Source organism: Ceratotherium simum, chromosome 5 (assembly GCF_057802395.1).
Source record: "Ceratotherium simum simum isolate JZ-2026a chromosome 5, ASM5780239v1, whole genome shotgun sequence".
Taxonomy (NCBI): Eukaryota; Metazoa; Chordata; class Mammalia; order Perissodactyla; family Rhinocerotidae; genus Ceratotherium; species Ceratotherium simum.
In genome coordinates this window covers 61,423,074-61,442,204 of record NC_141904.1, presented here as the reverse complement: position 1 = coordinate 61,442,204, position 19,131 = coordinate 61,423,074, and the positions used below count along the sequence as shown (strand labels likewise).

Here is a 19,131-nt window from a genome sequence, read left to right as displayed (position 1 = left end):
ATCCGGCTCAGGAGAACCAATCTCCTCTTTTTTTTTCCCCGCCCTTCCTAATGCAGTGTATGAGTGCACAGTGAAGGCGAGTGTCCAATTCTTTAAGAAGGGTGGAATATTAAACTCTCTGAGAAGTCCTGCAGTAAACAAACCTGTGTTACTCCGTTTACCTCAGCAATTCCCAGTCTTCCTTAGCCACAGGACCCTCGTGCCAAAAAAAGCCTTTTAACAGCCTACTGAACTAGCGTTCCAGGCATAGACTTTTGGACAAAGCTCTCTGAGCAACCACCTTTCCTTAGCCCTTTGTCAAGGACTTCTTACACTGAGACTCAGTACAGAGGTAAACACAGAGATACTCGAACAATCCTGTACTGATCATATTCTTTTTGTTCACGGAAACTCTACTCCCCAAGACTAATGCCAAGAAATCAGTAAAATTATTGAAATCTTGAGGTAACTAACAGTTAAAATGGCTGTAAAAGTCTCCCAATGTCTAGAATTAATTCCTGCAGTAAATGTCCCTACCAAAAAAAGACATACATCACACCTGTGAGTTACAGAGAGATAAATTTCACAATTCGTTGTGATAAATGGTGGGACTGGTGGCTTTTGTGATGAATAACTCTCTCTCTCAATCAAATTCCAAGACCATAAACATGGAGTCTAATAACCATATTTATGACTAGTATTTTACAGACAAAAATCTGAAATCAATTAATATATTTCTAATTATTATATTTCCTGTCCTCTCAGTGCATAAATCTATTCTGTTCTGTAATGAAAGCTGAAAATCAAGCATCAGATCTTTATCTGAACTTGTATTTTAAGAATTCTACAACCTGCTGAGGTGTCCTTGAACCCTGAAAGCATACATTTTCCACCTTGTATATTACAGCTGTACCTAATTTATTAAAATAACTTAAAACATCTAAATGTCGAGCAATTAATATGAAAGAATACTTTAAATTCTCGTAATATCCTGTAAAACATATTCTGCAAAGGGCAGTGCTCAGCTGGAGCTAGCTATAGACAAATTACTTAAATAATAAGCTATGCATTTTGGGGCTATCTACATGAGGAAAATTAGGAAAAATTATTTACTACAGTGAAATCATTATGTACTTGAGTAAACCAAAAGAAAATAGAGTAAAAGAGCATGGTGTACCTTTCTTACTACTAAAAACTACTATTAAAAAAATGGAGCATGGCAATCCTCCTATTCTAAATAACACATTTTAATAATTAATAGCTATTTTATAACAAGCATTTTTAATTAGGAAAACATTTTAATATAATAATGGCGTTAAATAATACATTTGTGATAGAAACATACTTTCCTTTTTATAACGCAGTCTATATTTCCACCAGAGAGATTTGAAATCCCAAATCTACTCCTCTTATATATAGATGGAAACCCGGAAAATGTGGTATCAATCAGACTCAAAATCTAAGAGAAAAAACTTAAAAGAAAATAATACTCCAAAAATAAAGTCTCTTGTCACCAGCAATGATGGAAGAAAGTCCTTTGGAATTAGCCTGGGATGTGAGAAAGAATCCAGGGGAGGAAAAAGATGCTACGGTAACTCCAACATTTCTTTGGGGAGAAAAGTGCTTCTCATGTGACCTTCCCCATAAACAGACATCTGAATTTGAGCTCCAAATTGTAGGGACTGAGGGAGCTAGAATAACACACATCTGAACACAATTTAAATGGATATGTCAATACTTAGGTAAGATGTTATCATTCTAATTTAAAGAAAGAATATTTCCTGGGTCAGCCTGGCACATGCATGATCTTAGACCTTTTCAAACTCTTAGGAGGCCTACGATAGGAGCATCAGGATAAATATATTAAATCTTGGTATACTTAACCTTCAAAGTTACTGACTATCACTGATAATGAAATTTCATTTTCAAAAGAGAAAGAGGAGAATCGACTTTGAGCTCCCTCGGCCTGGGGGCAGGGACCACATGAATCTGTCTTTATATGTAAACATGTAGCAGAGGGCTTGGGACAGAGCAAGCATGCAATAACAATTTGCATTGTAGACAGTTAAGGGCACCATCACACGTGTAGATAAATATACACGCATTTACATCCCCCACAATGTAATTTTTGTTTAATCCACACACAGAAGGCGAGGAATCCATTCTGGGAGGAATCTGTGGCCATTATTAAACATTTACATAATTTGTATCAAATATTAAGCTGCTGACATGTGACAAAAAGCTAGATCATGATGACCTGTCAGTTGCCATTCATAGCTCTATTTTCTTTTCCACTCCTTTGTTAAAAGCGATCCCTTAAGAAAGTGTGCTATGCCCTGCCCAGCGTTGAAGTGCTTGTCAAGGTTCATACTGGGTAACTGTAAATTTTCTCGTGGTGCTGCAGTGACTTGATCAGCTATTCTAGAGGGTCCTTCACGGTTAGCAATACTAAGATGGATATTATTTCATAGCAGCCTCTTAGATCAAAGGGTTGACACACGAAGTAGTCACCAGGGACCGCAAAAATAAAACAATAATAATAAAAGCAATCTCACCATCTCTTTACTGTGACTTGACTATCATTCATCGCCTTCACATGACATGAGAGGTGGGCTTTTCACCATGACCAGAGTGTGATTCATTCCTTTATGATTTCACGCATAGACTCCTGGAACGGTCAACCTGCCGAGCTTTCCATTTCCACTCTCCAATCTCCCAAGAGGATTGAAAATCATGCCACTGACTTGATTCCGTAATACCTTAGCCACCCTGCACAACACAGCCTGCTCTGTTCTTGCCACAGAATACTTGCTCAGGTAAGGATTTGGATCAATAACTGGCTAGAAAGGTGGAACTCCCACAACATCATGGTGACAGACTACACAAAAGCAATGAACTCTGGTGAGCCTCTAGCACAGGGTTTCTCAACCTTGACACTACTGACATTTTGAGCCAGATAATTCTTTGTTGTGAGTGGTTTTCTGCGCATCCTAAGACATTGAACAGCATCGTGGGCCAATCAAGGTTCTAGAATGAGACCCAACTAAAATTAGCAGAGCGATCTGTAGGTAACCTTTCTGAGTTCCATTGTCTCCTCTCTTTCCTCTGCCGGAAATGCTTGCCCCACATATCCACACGACTCAGTCTCTCATTATATTCAGGTCTCTCCTCAAATATCACCTCATCAGAGGCCTTTTCCGGCTTTCCCTTCTAAAATAGCAACCCCCCCCTTCATCACCCTGTATTGCCTTACCATACTTTACTTTTTCCCATAGCATTATTTGATGAGATTTCATATTATTTTGTGTATGCTTCACGGTCAGTCTCCACTGGTAGGAACGGGATTTTGTTTGTTTTGTTCTCTGTTGTAGCCCTAGTACCTAGAACGGAGCCTGCCATACGGCCAGTGTTTGATAAATACTCTTTCAGTGAATGACTGAATGAACTGAAGACTGGTGAGGGGAAGATACATACACATACACACATACACACACACACCCTCAATCACTGTAAGTTTCTGATTTATTTAGCCAAAGGTATAGAACTGTGGCAAAAATAATGCTTAGGAGCTATAACAGCACAAGTTCCTGAGACCACCAAAGGGAAGGGGATTCTACATGGGGCCTTCCTGGATTTCAGAAGCTGGTATACTTGCAGCATATGCAATTTTTTCAGGAAGAAAAGAAAGTACCTAATGCTTTCCACTTAAGAGAATGTTTGCAAGTATCAGAAAGCTCTGATGTCCCACTTCCAATGTTAGATCCAGTGACTAGGAGGGCGGGGCAGGCAGACAGGTGTCAGTGCTCAGAAGAGGTCTCTAACTTGCTTCCCAGGAAAGCACTTTCCACAACAAAGGTTTCCCTTTCTGCAAAGGGGGCATATCTTAGAGGGATGGTGTGAATATCAATTAAGACAGACACAGCAATTAGCCCAGTGCCTGAGACAGAGTCAGTGCTCAATAAATGTTACCTGCTGGCTTCTCTGTAATGTCTAAATACTCTGAACAGCACTGTCCAAGAGAGCTTTCCGCAAGAACGGAAAATTTCTATAACTATGCTGTATAAAAGGGTAGCCATTAGCCATTTGTGGCTACTGAGAACTTGAAATTTGGCTAGTGTGGTTTTAAACTTCTATTAATTTAAATGTAAATAGTTATGTATGACCAGTGTGACAGAACTGTACAGTGTAACCCTGAATACTGTAAAGCACCCCAAATTCATGGAGCCTTATTATTTTATTTGCAACCACATCAGGCTTCTGAAATCAAATTTTCATTTCAAAAGTAATGAAATTTCTTTCCTCTAACTCCTTCCCTTATTAAGTGCCATGGGGTTGCTTAGCTTTTCAGACCTGGAAAAAATAACAAGGGTAGCAGGCACCATGGGGTACTTATTCAACAGCCATTCCCCTGCTACTTCTGGGTAAATCCTGACTGGTCTCAGCCAATCATGCTAATCCAATTTCCCTTGCACGTGATTGGATTAAGCATGAACATGTGATCCAGTTCTGACCAATGAGATAGAAGGGTTGATTGGCCAGGGGTAGGGTGTTTTGAGGAAAATTTTACTTGCACTTAAATAGAGGCACAAGACACTTTCTCCTCTTCTCTGGACTTTATACCTCAGCATTTGGAACTTGTGGAACTTCCAAATTCATATTAAAGCCATGAGGAAAGTGATTCTAAGGACCAAGCCTACCGGCTGAGGATGGTAAAGTATAAACAACATGGAGTATACATTAAAGATGGCAGAGTACGAAGAAGCTACCTGGAGGTGCCCTGCTTCTAGAGGGCTTTGTAAGATAATAAACTGCCCTTATTATTACAGAAGGAGCATCAGGAGGTCTTTTCTAGAGGCTAAAACATGGTAACTGATACCAAAACAAATCCTTAGACATACTCCTGGAAATGAGTTCTGTGTGAACTTGGGAGAAAAATCCTGGTAATATTGCCAGCCGGGAGTACTCATATGACAAAGGGAAGCCAAACTTGACTAGTTCTTTCTGGCACAGCAGGTACGAGGTCCAATTGGCCGTTAAGTGTTGAAACTTCCTTTTCACACCCTAATGGATAGTGAGAGAAAGGGCAATTTTCACACGAAAAGGATGTTATAAGATAGCTCATTAGGAGGTGGTGTAAGAATGTAAAAGCCACAAGACCTTCAAAAAGTGTCAAAATCACTCCCCAGGAGGAGAGTGTGGACTATGGACTCCACAACAGTAAGGAGAAAATACCTCCCATTATCACAGTGAGCCCCAGAAGCAGAAACACACACTGCACCTGGCTTTTCTCGTCTTCACAGATGTTAGTCAGACAGCCTAGAAGAGGCTCATATTTCAACTTCCTGCCAAAATTTCTCAACAACCAATCAATACCAAATGTACTAATGGTATGCACGCCCTGCTAAAAGGAAGAACATTGTCCTAACACTTGGAACTAGTAGAAGGGTGGGACAGAGAAAAACAGGTTCCAGGAAGGAGAGAGGCCAACACTAATTGGGGCAGAGCAATAAATGGTACCTTTGGGAGCAGCAAATTTTCATGCAGCTTCAAGAAGGAGCTTGTTTTCCTCCCAGGGAATGGCCTTCAAACTGGGAGAATGTGAATCAACATAAACAGGCAATTGCGATCAAGTGGCTTCCCAAGTCCAGGGGGGATCTCAAGGTCAACTAAACTCAATAAGTGGTCTGCAAAGTATGATGCACACCCTGAAATACCACCACAGTCCACCCTGTCAACTCTCTGAAGTTCCCTCCATCGTGATAAGCAGGGATGATATTTAAAGCATTTAACAGATCAGAGAGAATAACCACTAACAAGGGGTGGTGGAGGGTCCTGAAAAGGTCCCAAAACAGGAGAAGCAGTGGCCAAGGAGATGACAGAGGGGAAATTTAGGGGGCTTGGGCCAGTATGTATTTTAAGATTTTTAATAATCTATATGGCTGTACCAGAATCAAGACATAAAATGAGCCATACTTTTTTAAAATTAGGACACTAAATATTTTCCTTAATTTTTAAGCCAATTCAAGAGAACTCTATATACCCTTATGATTTTTCACATCATAGATATAGGTCGATCATATGGCATAGAAGAAGCTTTTCAATTCTTCCAAGATGGTGATAATATCTCCTAGAGAAGAAGACTTATTTTGCCATATTAGAATGCCAACTGTACAACTGTTGAATTAAAATTTTTCTTTAAACTGGCTCACTTTTTATAAAATCTTAAATATATAATTAATGGGAAACCTAACAGACCAAAACAGAAAACTAGCATGGCCTGCCAGACATGAAAGGTACCAGGAAATAATGAAAGCCACAAGATCAAATTCTAAAATACTTTCCTGGCTGAATGCTCTGGGCAAGACTTGTCTCTGTTAAAAAGATACTGGCAAGTGACAGAAGTGTTAAAGACCTATTAGCACCAAATTGTGAATTTCTCCTTGATAAAGAACTCAAGAAGAAATGACTTTATCATGTTCAAGTCCTTATATCACAGTAGGGTCATTTTTCATATGACACAAAATCACATTCAATACTACACTCAAGGAAAACATTATTTATTACACACTACAGTATTATTAATGAAAAGTAAGGATTCCTAAAGTTATTAGAAAGCATTTCTCAAGAAGGCAAGGTTCAGTGTTATATACATACCACTGATTTGTTTTTTAACCCAAACAAGGTCTTAGTTACATGACAGAAAATAGGATTTAATATAAATGAAACAGAGGACAGGTTAAATTTTAATAGCAAGAAAGACAATCAAGAAGATATACTCTTCTTAATGCTATTGATCTCAAATAGGGTCATGGGAGACTACAAGCTGAGAGATGGAGGTGACGTTCATTTCAGGATCATTTAACAAACCACTGAAGACTCATCACCACTTTAGACTGTCATCAGACTGGAAGAACACTCAAAGTGGACTGACCACAACAGGACCGTACACCACAGAAGACTTTTGCTCAGATACAAGATTACACTTAACCTTGTGAACTGAGTTCGCTTCTGCATTTAAACAAACAGTGTCAATCTTAAAGCACATATTAGATACTTAGTCCAGCGACATGTTGGCAATACTAAAAGTTCACAATCCAGTGAAACAGCTCTCCCTTACTTTTATATTGCTACCAGGTCCACCCCACCAAGAGAACACACAAGGATAAGGAAAAAGAGTGTAGTTCAACTTAATAATTTCAACAACAGAAAGGCCAATAAAAGTGTTACTCAGCGTGATATATATCAATGATATTTTATTTCCACAAAAAAATTCCACATAATATAGCTTAACAATATCCAAAGGGAAAGATAGAATGTGCCCCTGTTTTATATAGTCAGAGAGTGGGTTTTATGAACCAAATCAGATATAAAAAATGAGTACATTTTGTTACGTTAGAAGAGAAGAGAAGAAGCCTTTAACTAAATCACACAACACATGCAAATCATGGCGCTCCAATTATTAAGCATGTATGAAGCTAGGTATATTTTTCCTTTGAACATTTAAATTAATCATGTCCTTCCACAAACCCACACGCCCCCCACCAAGAAGCTAGTTTCAAAGGAGAGACTATCATCCTTTCAACTCTATGACCAGGAAAAAAAAAGCTGTTTGACTTTGATCCATCACAGATATGAAAAATATATACTTATAGAAAGCTCTCTGTATGCCTTCTATAGACCCACTAAATTTATAGATTACTGAATATTAGGATTTATGTTATATCAAAGCAAATATTGACCTTTTCTCTGCCTGGGTCAATATTTACTGCTTTGCTCAATAAATCTTGATGTTCATTTTCAAACTGAGTCAATATTAGTTCATTAATTTCTGCGTGGTTCATATCAGCATTTTATAAAATTTGAAATGCCAGTGAAAATGTTTCACCTAAAAAATTTAGATACAGCCAATTAAAGAGACAAAAAGGCTGTTGATTTCCTTCTGGCTTACTGTTAGTTTTTCTTTCCCTTCTCTTCAAAATTGTTACAAAGAAGACTGCCTGAATTCAATACAATTCAGCCATCTGTTCTAAAATAAAAGGATTATTTTGGGAAATATTATGAATGTACTGGTGTAAGAAATTGAAATATTCTAGATATATTAATATATTTATATTAATATTTAATAATTAATACTTAATATTCTATAATATATTAAATATAGAAATATAAATGTCAAAAAGGCAGTGTCTCTCATTTCTCAGTGATAACCACAATTAACTTTTGTGTATAGTCTCCAGACTACTCAGCTCTATTCACTAAGGGGACCTTATTACCATATTATTTTAATACATCTTGTAGCTCAACCTATTTCATTTTGGTAGATGCTTAGGAAGCATTTCATCATAAGGGTGTGCTATCATTATTCAAGTCCCTGTTGATGGTTATTTAGGCTATTAAACACAATGCCACTTTGGGGACGTGCACAAGTGTTTCTGAAAGACAAATTCCTAGAAGTAGAAGTGCTGGATCAAAGACTATCAGTATTTCACATTTTCACAGATATTGCCAAAGAGCCCTCCAAAAAGGCTCCATCACCCCACTTCCTTCAGAGCCAATTTAAAACCCAAACTCTCAGCCTTCCATTTACCCACGTTTTAAATGTCCCATCATAGCAACAACTGAAATTGTTATCACTGATATATATCACCTGATACCAACCCACCACTGAACAATCCTGCATCTTCCTAACATGCCTTTCCAAAGGTCACAAGGACCCTGAGAAATTTATTGGTGTCTCCTTATAACATACAATAGCCTTCATTAACTTTACAAAAACTTGTGAAACCATCTCCAGAGAGAAGATGCCAAGAAACTTTAGAACTCAGGTGGCAAAGATTAGAATAAAGTTAAAAAAATAAAACAGAAAAAGAAGACATCTCTAAGGTGTGAGAACAATTTCTTTCAAATAGTAGAGGGGGAAAAAACCAAACTCAGCCAAGTATTGAAAAATGCTCAAGGTATCTTAAACATATGGCAACACATTTTTCTTTTTTATACATAAAGTCCTGATTAGTGTGTGACCATATGTGTTTTTTCTCACCCTATCTAATCACAGATCAAGAGTAAAAGAAAAAAGAGTACCTATAAGAAGAAACAGTTTGTTCTACAACGTGTTCCTGACCTTGAGGCCCTCCTATTCCAAAACATTTTAAGTAGGAACAAGGAAACACAAAGATTAATTAGAGACAGAGGTGTCTGTTCAAAGAGCATAAAGTTTAAAGGGTATAAGAAATATGAACAAAACACTAGACCATATCTTAATAGGTTCAAGTCCAAATTTTTTCTCTTTACAACCAACCCACCACTCCTCATTTACTCATCTTAACTAAATGCAATGCCGTCTTCAATCATTCTGGGGATCATCCTAGACAATTCATTTTGCTTTCTCTTCCATGTCCTAAGGGTAGTGAATTCCCATGGGCTCTTTCCTTATATCCCTCAAATCCCTGATGATAGAACCTCATCACATTTCATCCTGCGCTCTTCTCCCACTGACCTGTCCTTAACCCTACAACCAGAGGTCTTACTCAAACATACTTACTCAAAACCAACTTAGTCCATTTCCACCATGAAACCCTTTAATGATGTCCTATCACCCACACAAAGATGTTCTACTAGAAATCTGTTAAGACTCTTCATGGTCCAAATTCAAGCTCTGTATTATTCCCTTAACTTTCTCCACCCTACCACATGCTCTCAATCTACTAAGCTGTTTCCAGTTCCCCAGTCACTGCCAGATCATTTCATGCCTCAAGGCTTTTGCATGTCCTGGCAAACACCTGCCCATCTTTAATGGCTGGGATCTGGCAGCAGCAATTCTGAGGAGCTTCTGGGCCCCTCCCATTATAGCCAACACCTGACATACAATAAGCAATTAAGTGTGCTGAATGAATAAATAAATAACTTCTGCTTAAAAACTCTAAGTAGCTTAATAGAAAATTATAGAGAACACAGAAATTAATTGTGAAAAAAATAAAGAAGAGACTGATGAGTTAAGGAAGAGAGGGGTCAGGCTAAGCATCAAGGGGGACGTACCTTTGAGCTGGGACTTGGGAAAACGGTTCTTAAGGCTGATTCCTCCCCAACAGTGTGGTTCCATCAGATCAGATGGTCTCTATGCCAAGGGAATGTCTCTGGGGAAATAATTCCCTTAAGAGACTTCATAGGAGGCAGTAGGAAAGGGGCAAATAACACATTAATAATAACATTAAAATTTGAGGTTCTACAGTGCCTTCCATTCTCCTAATGACAAAAGTAGACTTCTGCAGGCATGTATACTTTGCCTTACCCTGTATAAACATTATTTAAAATAGGCATGGAAATGTTATTTTAGGAATTTAATTACATCTTAAGTTCACCAGGGGAGCTTGTTACTTAAAAGGATCCAACGGTGAAACCTTTTGTAAATCACCCACTAATTTATCTGAATTTCAGGGCAGGATCCTCTCAGTGAGTTCCCAAGCACAGACTCTGGGATGAGTTCATTTACCCATCTATCCATTCACCTACTTGAAAAATATGCACCAAATATGCACAAAATGAGATACTCTGGCACATAGCAGGAAAAACAAGGAATTATGAGCTGTAATCCTTGTCCTCAAGGATTCTACGTTTAGCTGGGGAAATGAGACATACACCTACAAACACGTGTTATAAAACAAGAAGTTTAGATGAATAGTGTAGTGGGGTGGCATGTAATTAAGAGCCAAATGGGTAATACCTATCCACTCCAGAGTAGAGGCCAAGAATTATACCAAGTGATTACATATATTACCTCTAATCCTCAAAGCCAACCTCCAAGCTATGTCCTTTTGTCTCCATTTTACAGCTGAGCAAGTCATCAAACCCCAGGACAATTAGAAAGGACCTTGGATATCTCTCTCCTCCTACAATTTCCTGGCAGTGGCAGTAACGCCTCTTAGAATAATCCTGCTTGACCTTCACCCAGCGCAACACCAGACACTTCTTGCAAGGAATTTTGGTCACTGCATTTCTCAGTTTTGCATTCCTCTAATGGTGAGCAATGTCCTCCCTTGCATTGATTCATAGAATCTTTCTACACAGAAGGAACATGAGATATAGATTATTAAAAAAGCAGAAAAACAAACAGAATAAGTAAAAAAGAGGTAGAAGGAGAAACCACAGCCTGTTTTTCTCCAAGTCTTTGAGGGGAAGGAGAGAAAACAGATAGCTTTATAAAAATGCCCCAAAATTACTCTTGAACTTGCTCCAGATTTGTTTCTCATTTCCCTTTCCGGCAAGGATGACCTATCTAGCATGTGTTACTTTTTGTATAATAATTACAGTTCTGGGCAAACTCCAAAATTCATGAGCTGTCATCACCTCAAGTAACACAGAAAAATATCTATAATTTACTCGAGTAAAACTAACAGAAAAGAAATTGTTTTAATATTTCCAATGACATAATCCTATTTAAACTATTGCTTTTTTTCTCAATGTAATTCTGCATAAAATACACAAAGAGGTCTTTCCTCTTTTTTTTTTTTTTTTTTTTTGCTGAGGAAGATTTGCCCTGAGTTAACATCTGTGCCAATCTTCCTCTATTTTGTCTGTGGGTTGCTGCCACAGCATGGCCGCTGATGAGTGGTGTAGGTCCGTGCCTAGGAACTGAACCTGGGTGGCCGAAGTGGAGCACACCGAACCACTAGGCCACAGGGCCAGCCCCCCTTTTTCCCTATTTTGGTATAAAGAAAATAAATCCAAAGATATAAAGCAATCCTGAAATTACAGTGCCATTGTTAACAGTTAAGAATAAAATTATCTTACCTTTATCTTTTGCTTCATATCTCTTATTATTATATTTTCAGATTGAACTCAGATATTATGACCCCCCTTTTTACAGTGGACAAAATTAAGAACCAGAGAGATAACCAATCTTCAGATGATCACAGTGAGACTAAAACACATATTTCCAGGCTCCTCAATAAAAAGTCCCCTATGCTAAAGCTACAAGTGTTCACAATGGCATTACTCGATAAGCCTACAGAAGTAAAGTTTTTTTAGCATTTCAAATATAAATAGCATGTATGTATTATCCAAGGTCATGCAGTGAAATTGAAATAACTTGGCTAGTCCTAAAGTGAAACATGACACCAATATTAATGAATAATTATCATGACAATATCCTAAAAACAAGCTATCCACAGCTCAAATACTTATGCAACTCTCCTCAAGTGACTGGGGTGGGATGCCACGGGGATAACAGGATCAGCATCATGCACCAAACCCCACCCACATGAAGGCAATCTAATGAGCAGGACACAGTTCCAGGGGCCCCAGAACTGCCAACACCCGCTCATCTCCCTGCTCTATCTCCTGCAGCACATCCCTCATCTTTGTTCCTCCCAAGTCCTTTCCCAAAGCAGGACCACCAGAATCACTATGAATGCTAACTAGAATACTTGCTGAGGATATGCCAGCTCAAAGGAAATGCAAGGCCAAAAAAGACATGTTCCAAATCTCTAAACAGTTCTGTTTATGAGTCAGGCTAACATCTGCTCTAAAACTCAGGCTGTATCAGTGTGAGCAGGAGTTGGCAAACCTTTTCTGTAAAGGCCCAGATAATAACACTCTAGGCTTTTTGGTCAAAGGTCTCTGTGGCAACTACTCAACTCGGCAGTTATAGCATGAAAGCAGCCATCGACACCACCCAAAGGAATGGGCATGGTGGTGTTCCAATAAAACTTTATTCACAAAAACAGGCAGTGGTTGGTAGTTTGCCAACCCCTGAACTTGAGGATAGCTTGCTTAACCCTCATTCCCAAATCCCAAATGGTCAATTCTTGTGAAATATAGCTGACAGAATTTAGCTTGCTTAGCTCTCAGCATTACCTAGTGATCACCCACTGTCAATCATCGCTACCCACTGAGAATTCCAATAACAACAATATCAACAGCCACAAAAGTAATAAGTGTCAAAAACAAGTGTCAAAACAATTATAAGTAATATCAGATACTTTATTCTATCAATTTCTTAAATTATTCACGCACATCATCTCATTTCATCCCCATAACAACTCTATGAGGGAAGTGCTATTAATTATTCTTATTTCAAAGATGGGGAAACTAAGGCTCCAAGCAATTAAATGCCCTCCCAACATCATAAAGATATTAAGAGATAAAATTTACATTTGAACCATAATCTATCTATATGACTTCAAAATTCATTCACTCACACACCATATCAACAAAGCACCAATGGCATTATCTTAGGAGGAAGTAAGACAAATCTGTGAATTAGAGGCATGAGATTAAAATCTGGACCATTAAACCAATCTTTCAGAAGTGGCCTGCTTCACTTGCTAAATTTACAAACATTTCCCTCAACAAACGACAAGCCTTTCTTTTGGCAATCCCACTTTTCAAGCAACATCTATACCCTGAGGTAAATATCTGTAGCTAGTAGTCTGACATCTGCTTTACTGTGGTTTTAAGGGCCTGGCCTGAAGTGCCAAAAGTAACAGGCAATGCCTCTTACTCCTTCCTGCTCCTTCTTTGTCTATTTGCCAAATGCTAAGGAGTGTCTCTGATGGACCCCAAGTCTTCTTGACATGAGAACCGATATTCCACCATTGTGGTGTGAAGCAACCACGGATAGCGAGGAATTTTCAGGAACAATAGTTTAAAGCATGAAGACTATATACCTCTCTATTTCTTTTCTTCTCCTTTTACTTTTATTTCCTCCATTACATCTAGCAAGTGACTTCACTGGTTCTTCCAAACCAGTTCATTCCTCCTATGACTGTCCCATCCTGATTCCAGAAAACAATTAACTAGAACAGCAGTTGACAAACTACATGGCCTGTGGACCCTATCCAACGGGCTACCTATTTTAGTGCGGCCTGCAAAGTAAGAATAGTTTCTATATTTTTAAATGGTTGAGGGAAAAAAAAAATCAAAAAGAATTATAATATTTCCTGACACATGAAAATTATATAAAATTCAAATTTCAGTGTTCATCCATAAATTTTTGTCATTTTTATCGGAATACAGCCCGTTTGTCCAGTATTATCTATGGCTGCTTTTCTACTACAATGGCAAAGTGGAGTAGCTGTAACAGAGACCGTATGCCCTGCAAAGCCTAAGATATTTACTATCTGGATCTTGACAGAAAAGCACAACAAATCCCTGAAGTTGAACTATCTGTCCTTCCATCCATAGAAGCAGTTCCTAAATCCAGACACAATGCATTCCAGAAATACAAAATAGAGACTCATTAAGTCCACCAGAGTTAAGGATGTCAACAATTAATTGCTCCATCCCAGTGAGCGCACCACTTATGTCCATTCTCAACTAAATAATGGGAAAAGTTTCAGGCTTTTTATTCTTTCATTACCATTTGAAATTGGAGACGCTGATGGGACATAACTTCCAATTTTCTGACTAACAGCATTATTATTCTAAATTGATGAACTGTAAATAGCAGGCCACTTTATCCTCTTCCTAACTGATATCGAAGCCACAGAGTACAAAATGATAAATTTTCTTTGGGTTTCTTGGAAAGAAGCTATATATATGTAATTTTGGCCTTCATCTCCCAATTTCCTTCATTTATCAGAAATGCTCTAATTAGATAATTCTAATCACAAGGAACTGGGTGTGATGGAAGACTTCAGAATCACTATCTGTTCCTCGAAAAATAAAACAGATAGGCTGTTCTCCCTGTAGGGGCAGCAGATTTATCAATAGACAAAAGGATGCAAAAAGCCAATAGATAATGTGTAATTAAAGATCAGGCCTATAAATTTTACACTGACATAAATTTAACAGGATTTGCAGGTCAAAATTCAGGATTTAAAACCAGAGTATCATTATGAAAATAATACCTTTCAGTTCTATATGCAAAAACATTGCATAATACATAGATTTATTATTAAGACTAATACTCTGTGCCTCTAAGCCCTTTCATGCAAAGAATTTGAATTATTCAGTGCCAAAATAATTTCCGAAGTGGTCTGTCTTCCTCAAGTTTCCTCTTTAATTACCTACAATACATTTTCCATATATTTTTGAGCATCAAAGTCTCTCAGAAATAACAATCCACCTATAATATTTTTGGTAATTGTTAGAAGCATAATCCAGAAAGGTCTGTATGTTCTTGTAGGTCTTCATTTTTTTCCCCTTAAAATGTACAAAAATTATTTCCAATGCAATATGCAACATAGTTATAACAATGTTCTCTCTCTTCAAATAAAAGTAAAAGTAAAAATAAAAATGAAAAGAACTGCAGAATACCATAGAGTAGAGAGCTCAATTATATTCAACTAACAAGATCTGATTTGTAAATAAAGTTGCATTTCTTAGATTCAAGCATCACAGATCAAAATGATCTGTGATGCTTCGTAATATTTAGCAGACATTTAGCAGCTCAAGACTAACCTTATATTTTCTGCTCTCTGAAATCAGAGCCACTGAAAAGACAGAAAAGCAAAGGCTGTGTCTTTTGCAAAATTACAAGTTTGGTACAATAACTCATTAACAAGTATAGTTCAGAAATAAATGCAAATTGAGGGGAAAAAACAGGTTGACAAAACAGGTGGGAGAGATAAATTAAGGTACTTATAACCTTGAGGAAAAATAGGCTTGAATATTTCAACTTTTAGTGAACTCCAAAGGTTTGAACAAACAGAAGTCAGGCGTAAAAGTGATTAAAAGTGTGCTTTCGAGTGAGTTGAATGGGATGTTAACGGGCCTGTGTGAACCTGGTTGGAACAAGTCCACTTACCGGAATAGGCCCAGTATGGGTCGCCTGAAGCCTTGCGCCTGCGAATCTGAGCTGAGCTGCCGTGTCTGTTCTCGTGCAGGGCCCCGACGTAACCTTCTGTCAACGCTGGAAGAGAGGGAGAGCCGCAGTGAGACAAAGCCATCACCCCACTGGACACAGGAAGGGGGTCAAATGCACACAGCTGGGTGACTTCCTAGAAGCACAAGCCTTGGGAATAACTGAAAAGAACTTCCTGATTTTACAGAAAAACAACTACAGGAGAACCTAGAGAGATAACCATGATTACTATTACTATTAAAAATAGTTTACAATGAGCCTTTACTTTGTGCCAGGAAGCGTGGTGCACTAAGCACTTTACATACATTATCTTATTTAATCTGCAAACCAACACCAGGCAGTAGATACAGTGGTCACAATAATGGCACCATTCAATAGACAAGCAAACTGAAGCTTTGAGAAATTAAGTCACTTTAACTTGCCCAAGGTCACATAACCAGTAGACCTAGAACCTGTGGTTTTGGTTCCAACTACACGTATAAACCTATGTCCTCGGTGGAAAGGGCCTCTAGCCTTATTTGATCTTCACGGAGCAAGGGGTTATCTCCTTTACAGATGGAGGAATTAAGGCTTAGAGACACTAAGTAACTGGTCTCAGGCCACAAAGGGAAGCACATTGTGGATCAGGAAACCAAACATAAGCATGACAGCATCAAAGCCAGGCCTCTGCCATCCACACACAGTACAGTCTGAGGCCTGGAAGACACTCCATGGTGAGCTGCAGTCCTCTACATCCTTTGGGCCCCAAATATTCACCTGTTGTACCTGAGGATATGAAACTTGAAACTCTCCAAGGCCAACAATGTTCAAAAAAGAAATACTGCTTAATGATATACTTTTTGATAACCCAAAATGAATCCCATCTTCTACCCTATATGGACAGCTTCCATCTGCCTGCTATAGTGTTCAGAGCCCTCCCCTCCCAGCCACTTCATGGATGCAAATTTCTCTTGTTGTGAGAGCACACCTGAATGCACTGACATGTAAGACGACAAATATCACAGGTACCCAGAATCCAAAATGAAATGGAATTATACTTCACACAATACATCCCAGCTGTCCATGTTAATATTTAAATACACCCAAACAAAATCAAATGTGCTTTTAAAAAGCAAAGAAAATAGTTAGGGGAACTGTATATTCAACTTAAGATTAAGATGGCACCAGGAAAACACACACATTTTCTAGTCCAAATTAGCCAAAGTAATAATCTCACCATGATGGCATTAGCTTTGTTGACAATGTGACAGTCATGAAAGAAAATCAGGAAACACATAAAGTACTTTATGTTTACACATCAATTGCAAAGACTGGCTCTGAGAGAAGTAATGCTTGAACAAAAAACAAAGATATTCCATAGAGATGAGCCCTTTAGAGGGAAATGGGAATCTCATCAAGTCTAAACACACATCTAAAAAGTAAATCTGGTGTCATCTATGTCTGCTTATTGGTCTTGAAGGAGAAAGTCAAAATCTAAGTTACTACCCATTTTTAGAGTATGATGAAGGTTTAGGTACCTACCCTCCAATCCATCATGTAATTTTGTAGATGAGCCATTCAGAGCCCCAGGAAGTTGACTATTCTAAGCTTCCAGGAACCAAAAATAAAATTTCCCATCTCCTAATCTATTTTTGTCCTCTACTCAAGCACACTAAATAAATAATTGTTTGCCTTATTTATTCTCTATGCATATGGAAAACGTTTTTATGTATCTGTTTACTATACTTCTTAGAGCTAGCTCACTCTAAATAATTATTATACAAATAATCTTTCCTCTTAGTACTAGGACAATGAGTAAAAGAGTATCTTGACCTTGGGAACAATATATGTGGTTTTCATTAGGGTACGTGGTTGAGTCTCAGTTCCTTGTCTGTAAAATGCAGCTAAAAATACCAACCTCATAGGACTGTTATGAAGACAACACAAGTTACTGTGAACAGAGCACCTAACTCAGCACTGGGCATACAGTGCTTTTTAAATTCCTGATAGCATGGTGGAAATTTGTTGCAGAGACTCTGTTTTTGTAATCATCATACCCCACTCCCCCTAGTCACATGGATTGACCAGCCACACCCTGTCATCCCCATCCCTGCCAGGTCCAGGGCCTTGTTTGGCTTAAGCGTCAATCACTGTAAACCATGCCCCTGACCCCAGTAATAGGTTTGGGAATGGGGACATCAGCCAATCAGAGAGATTCTTCTCTCCTCCTGAAGGTGTTATGACATGAGCTGGAAGCCTCAAGAGCGCGGTGGAGTGTCAAGCCCTTGCAGAGAGATCAGCAGAGGAGCTCAAAAATAGAACCAAGCCAGAGGAAGCAAAAATCTATGGATCAATTCTCTTGACAAAATTTAAGCCCAGGACAAAGCCAATTTGAAACCAACCCCATGGGAGGCTTTATAGTTACATGAACCAATTACCTGCCAAAGCTCACTTTCCTGTCTCTCGTGTGCAAAAGATCCCCAAGTGACACTAAAGGTGACCTTCAAACGAGTCACTTCAACACTTGATCATCAATTTCTCCATGCATTGGACTAGAGCTCTGACTCTCAGCCCTGACTGCTTCAAAAAACAAAACAAAAAACCTATGCCTTAGACCCTACCTCCAGAGATTCAGATTTAATTGGTCTGGAGTGAGATCAAGATATCAGTACTTTTAAAAAAAATTCTCCAGGTGATTCTATTTTAAAGCCAGAGATAAGAACCACAAACCTCCTCGCTGAGCTAGATCGGAGGTCCGCTTCACCTCTAACATTCTCAACTCTTACGCTCACAGCCTGCAACTCGACAGGTTAAGTCTGAACACTAGGAAAGAGCTGACCAGGCAGAAATGAACAGCCTGCTGCAGACATTACACCAGGGTGGTGTCAACCTCAGAATTTAGACACACAATCTGAACTGAACCAGAGTTCTAGCCAGAAAGCTTACGAACAAATGAACTAGGTATAAAAGTAGAGAAGGAATAGGGTGATCCTCAAGGATATTAACTTATACCCTTTACAGAAGATGTTATCTAGAATCACCATCACCACTACCAGTCCCCTTTTTTTCTGAAACGGAGGTGCTTTTCATTTCCCAGAACCTTTGAGAACATCAGGATGGGGTGAAGGAGGACAAGGGCTGCCAGCAGCGTCTCTCACTGGAGTGGCTTCCATGCTGGAAACTGTGTTATCAATCCTTCTGGGAAAGCAGAGCAACAGAGTCCAGAACTTCATCAGGTTATCATGAAAACCTCCAAGCACTAAGAAGTAGCCCATAATTCCATCCAGTCTCTAGACTGGATAGAGGCCACAGGTTTTGGAGTTCCATACCAGCCAGCTCTCCAAGCCCACTAAACTATTAGTGAAATGGCA

General features: G+C 38.7%; 1 protein-coding gene across 5 annotated transcripts in view; it reads right to left on the bottom strand.

Moving 5' to 3' along the window:
* Positions 1–19,131, bottom strand: part of PTPRG (protein tyrosine phosphatase receptor type G) — a 687,787-nt gene that overhangs the window by 500,054 nt on the left and 168,602 nt on the right. For 4 of the 5 annotated variants that reach the window (XM_014793421.2, XM_004419875.3, XM_004419876.3 and 1 more), the window contains one exon: positions 15,725–15,829. The exons of the other annotated variant lie outside the window; for it this stretch is intronic. In XM_014793421.2, the coding sequence (XP_014648907.1) occupies positions 15,725–15,829 (105 nt within the window). The remainder of the gene's footprint in view (positions 1–15,724; positions 15,830–19,131) is intronic. 5 annotated transcript variants of the gene reach the window in all.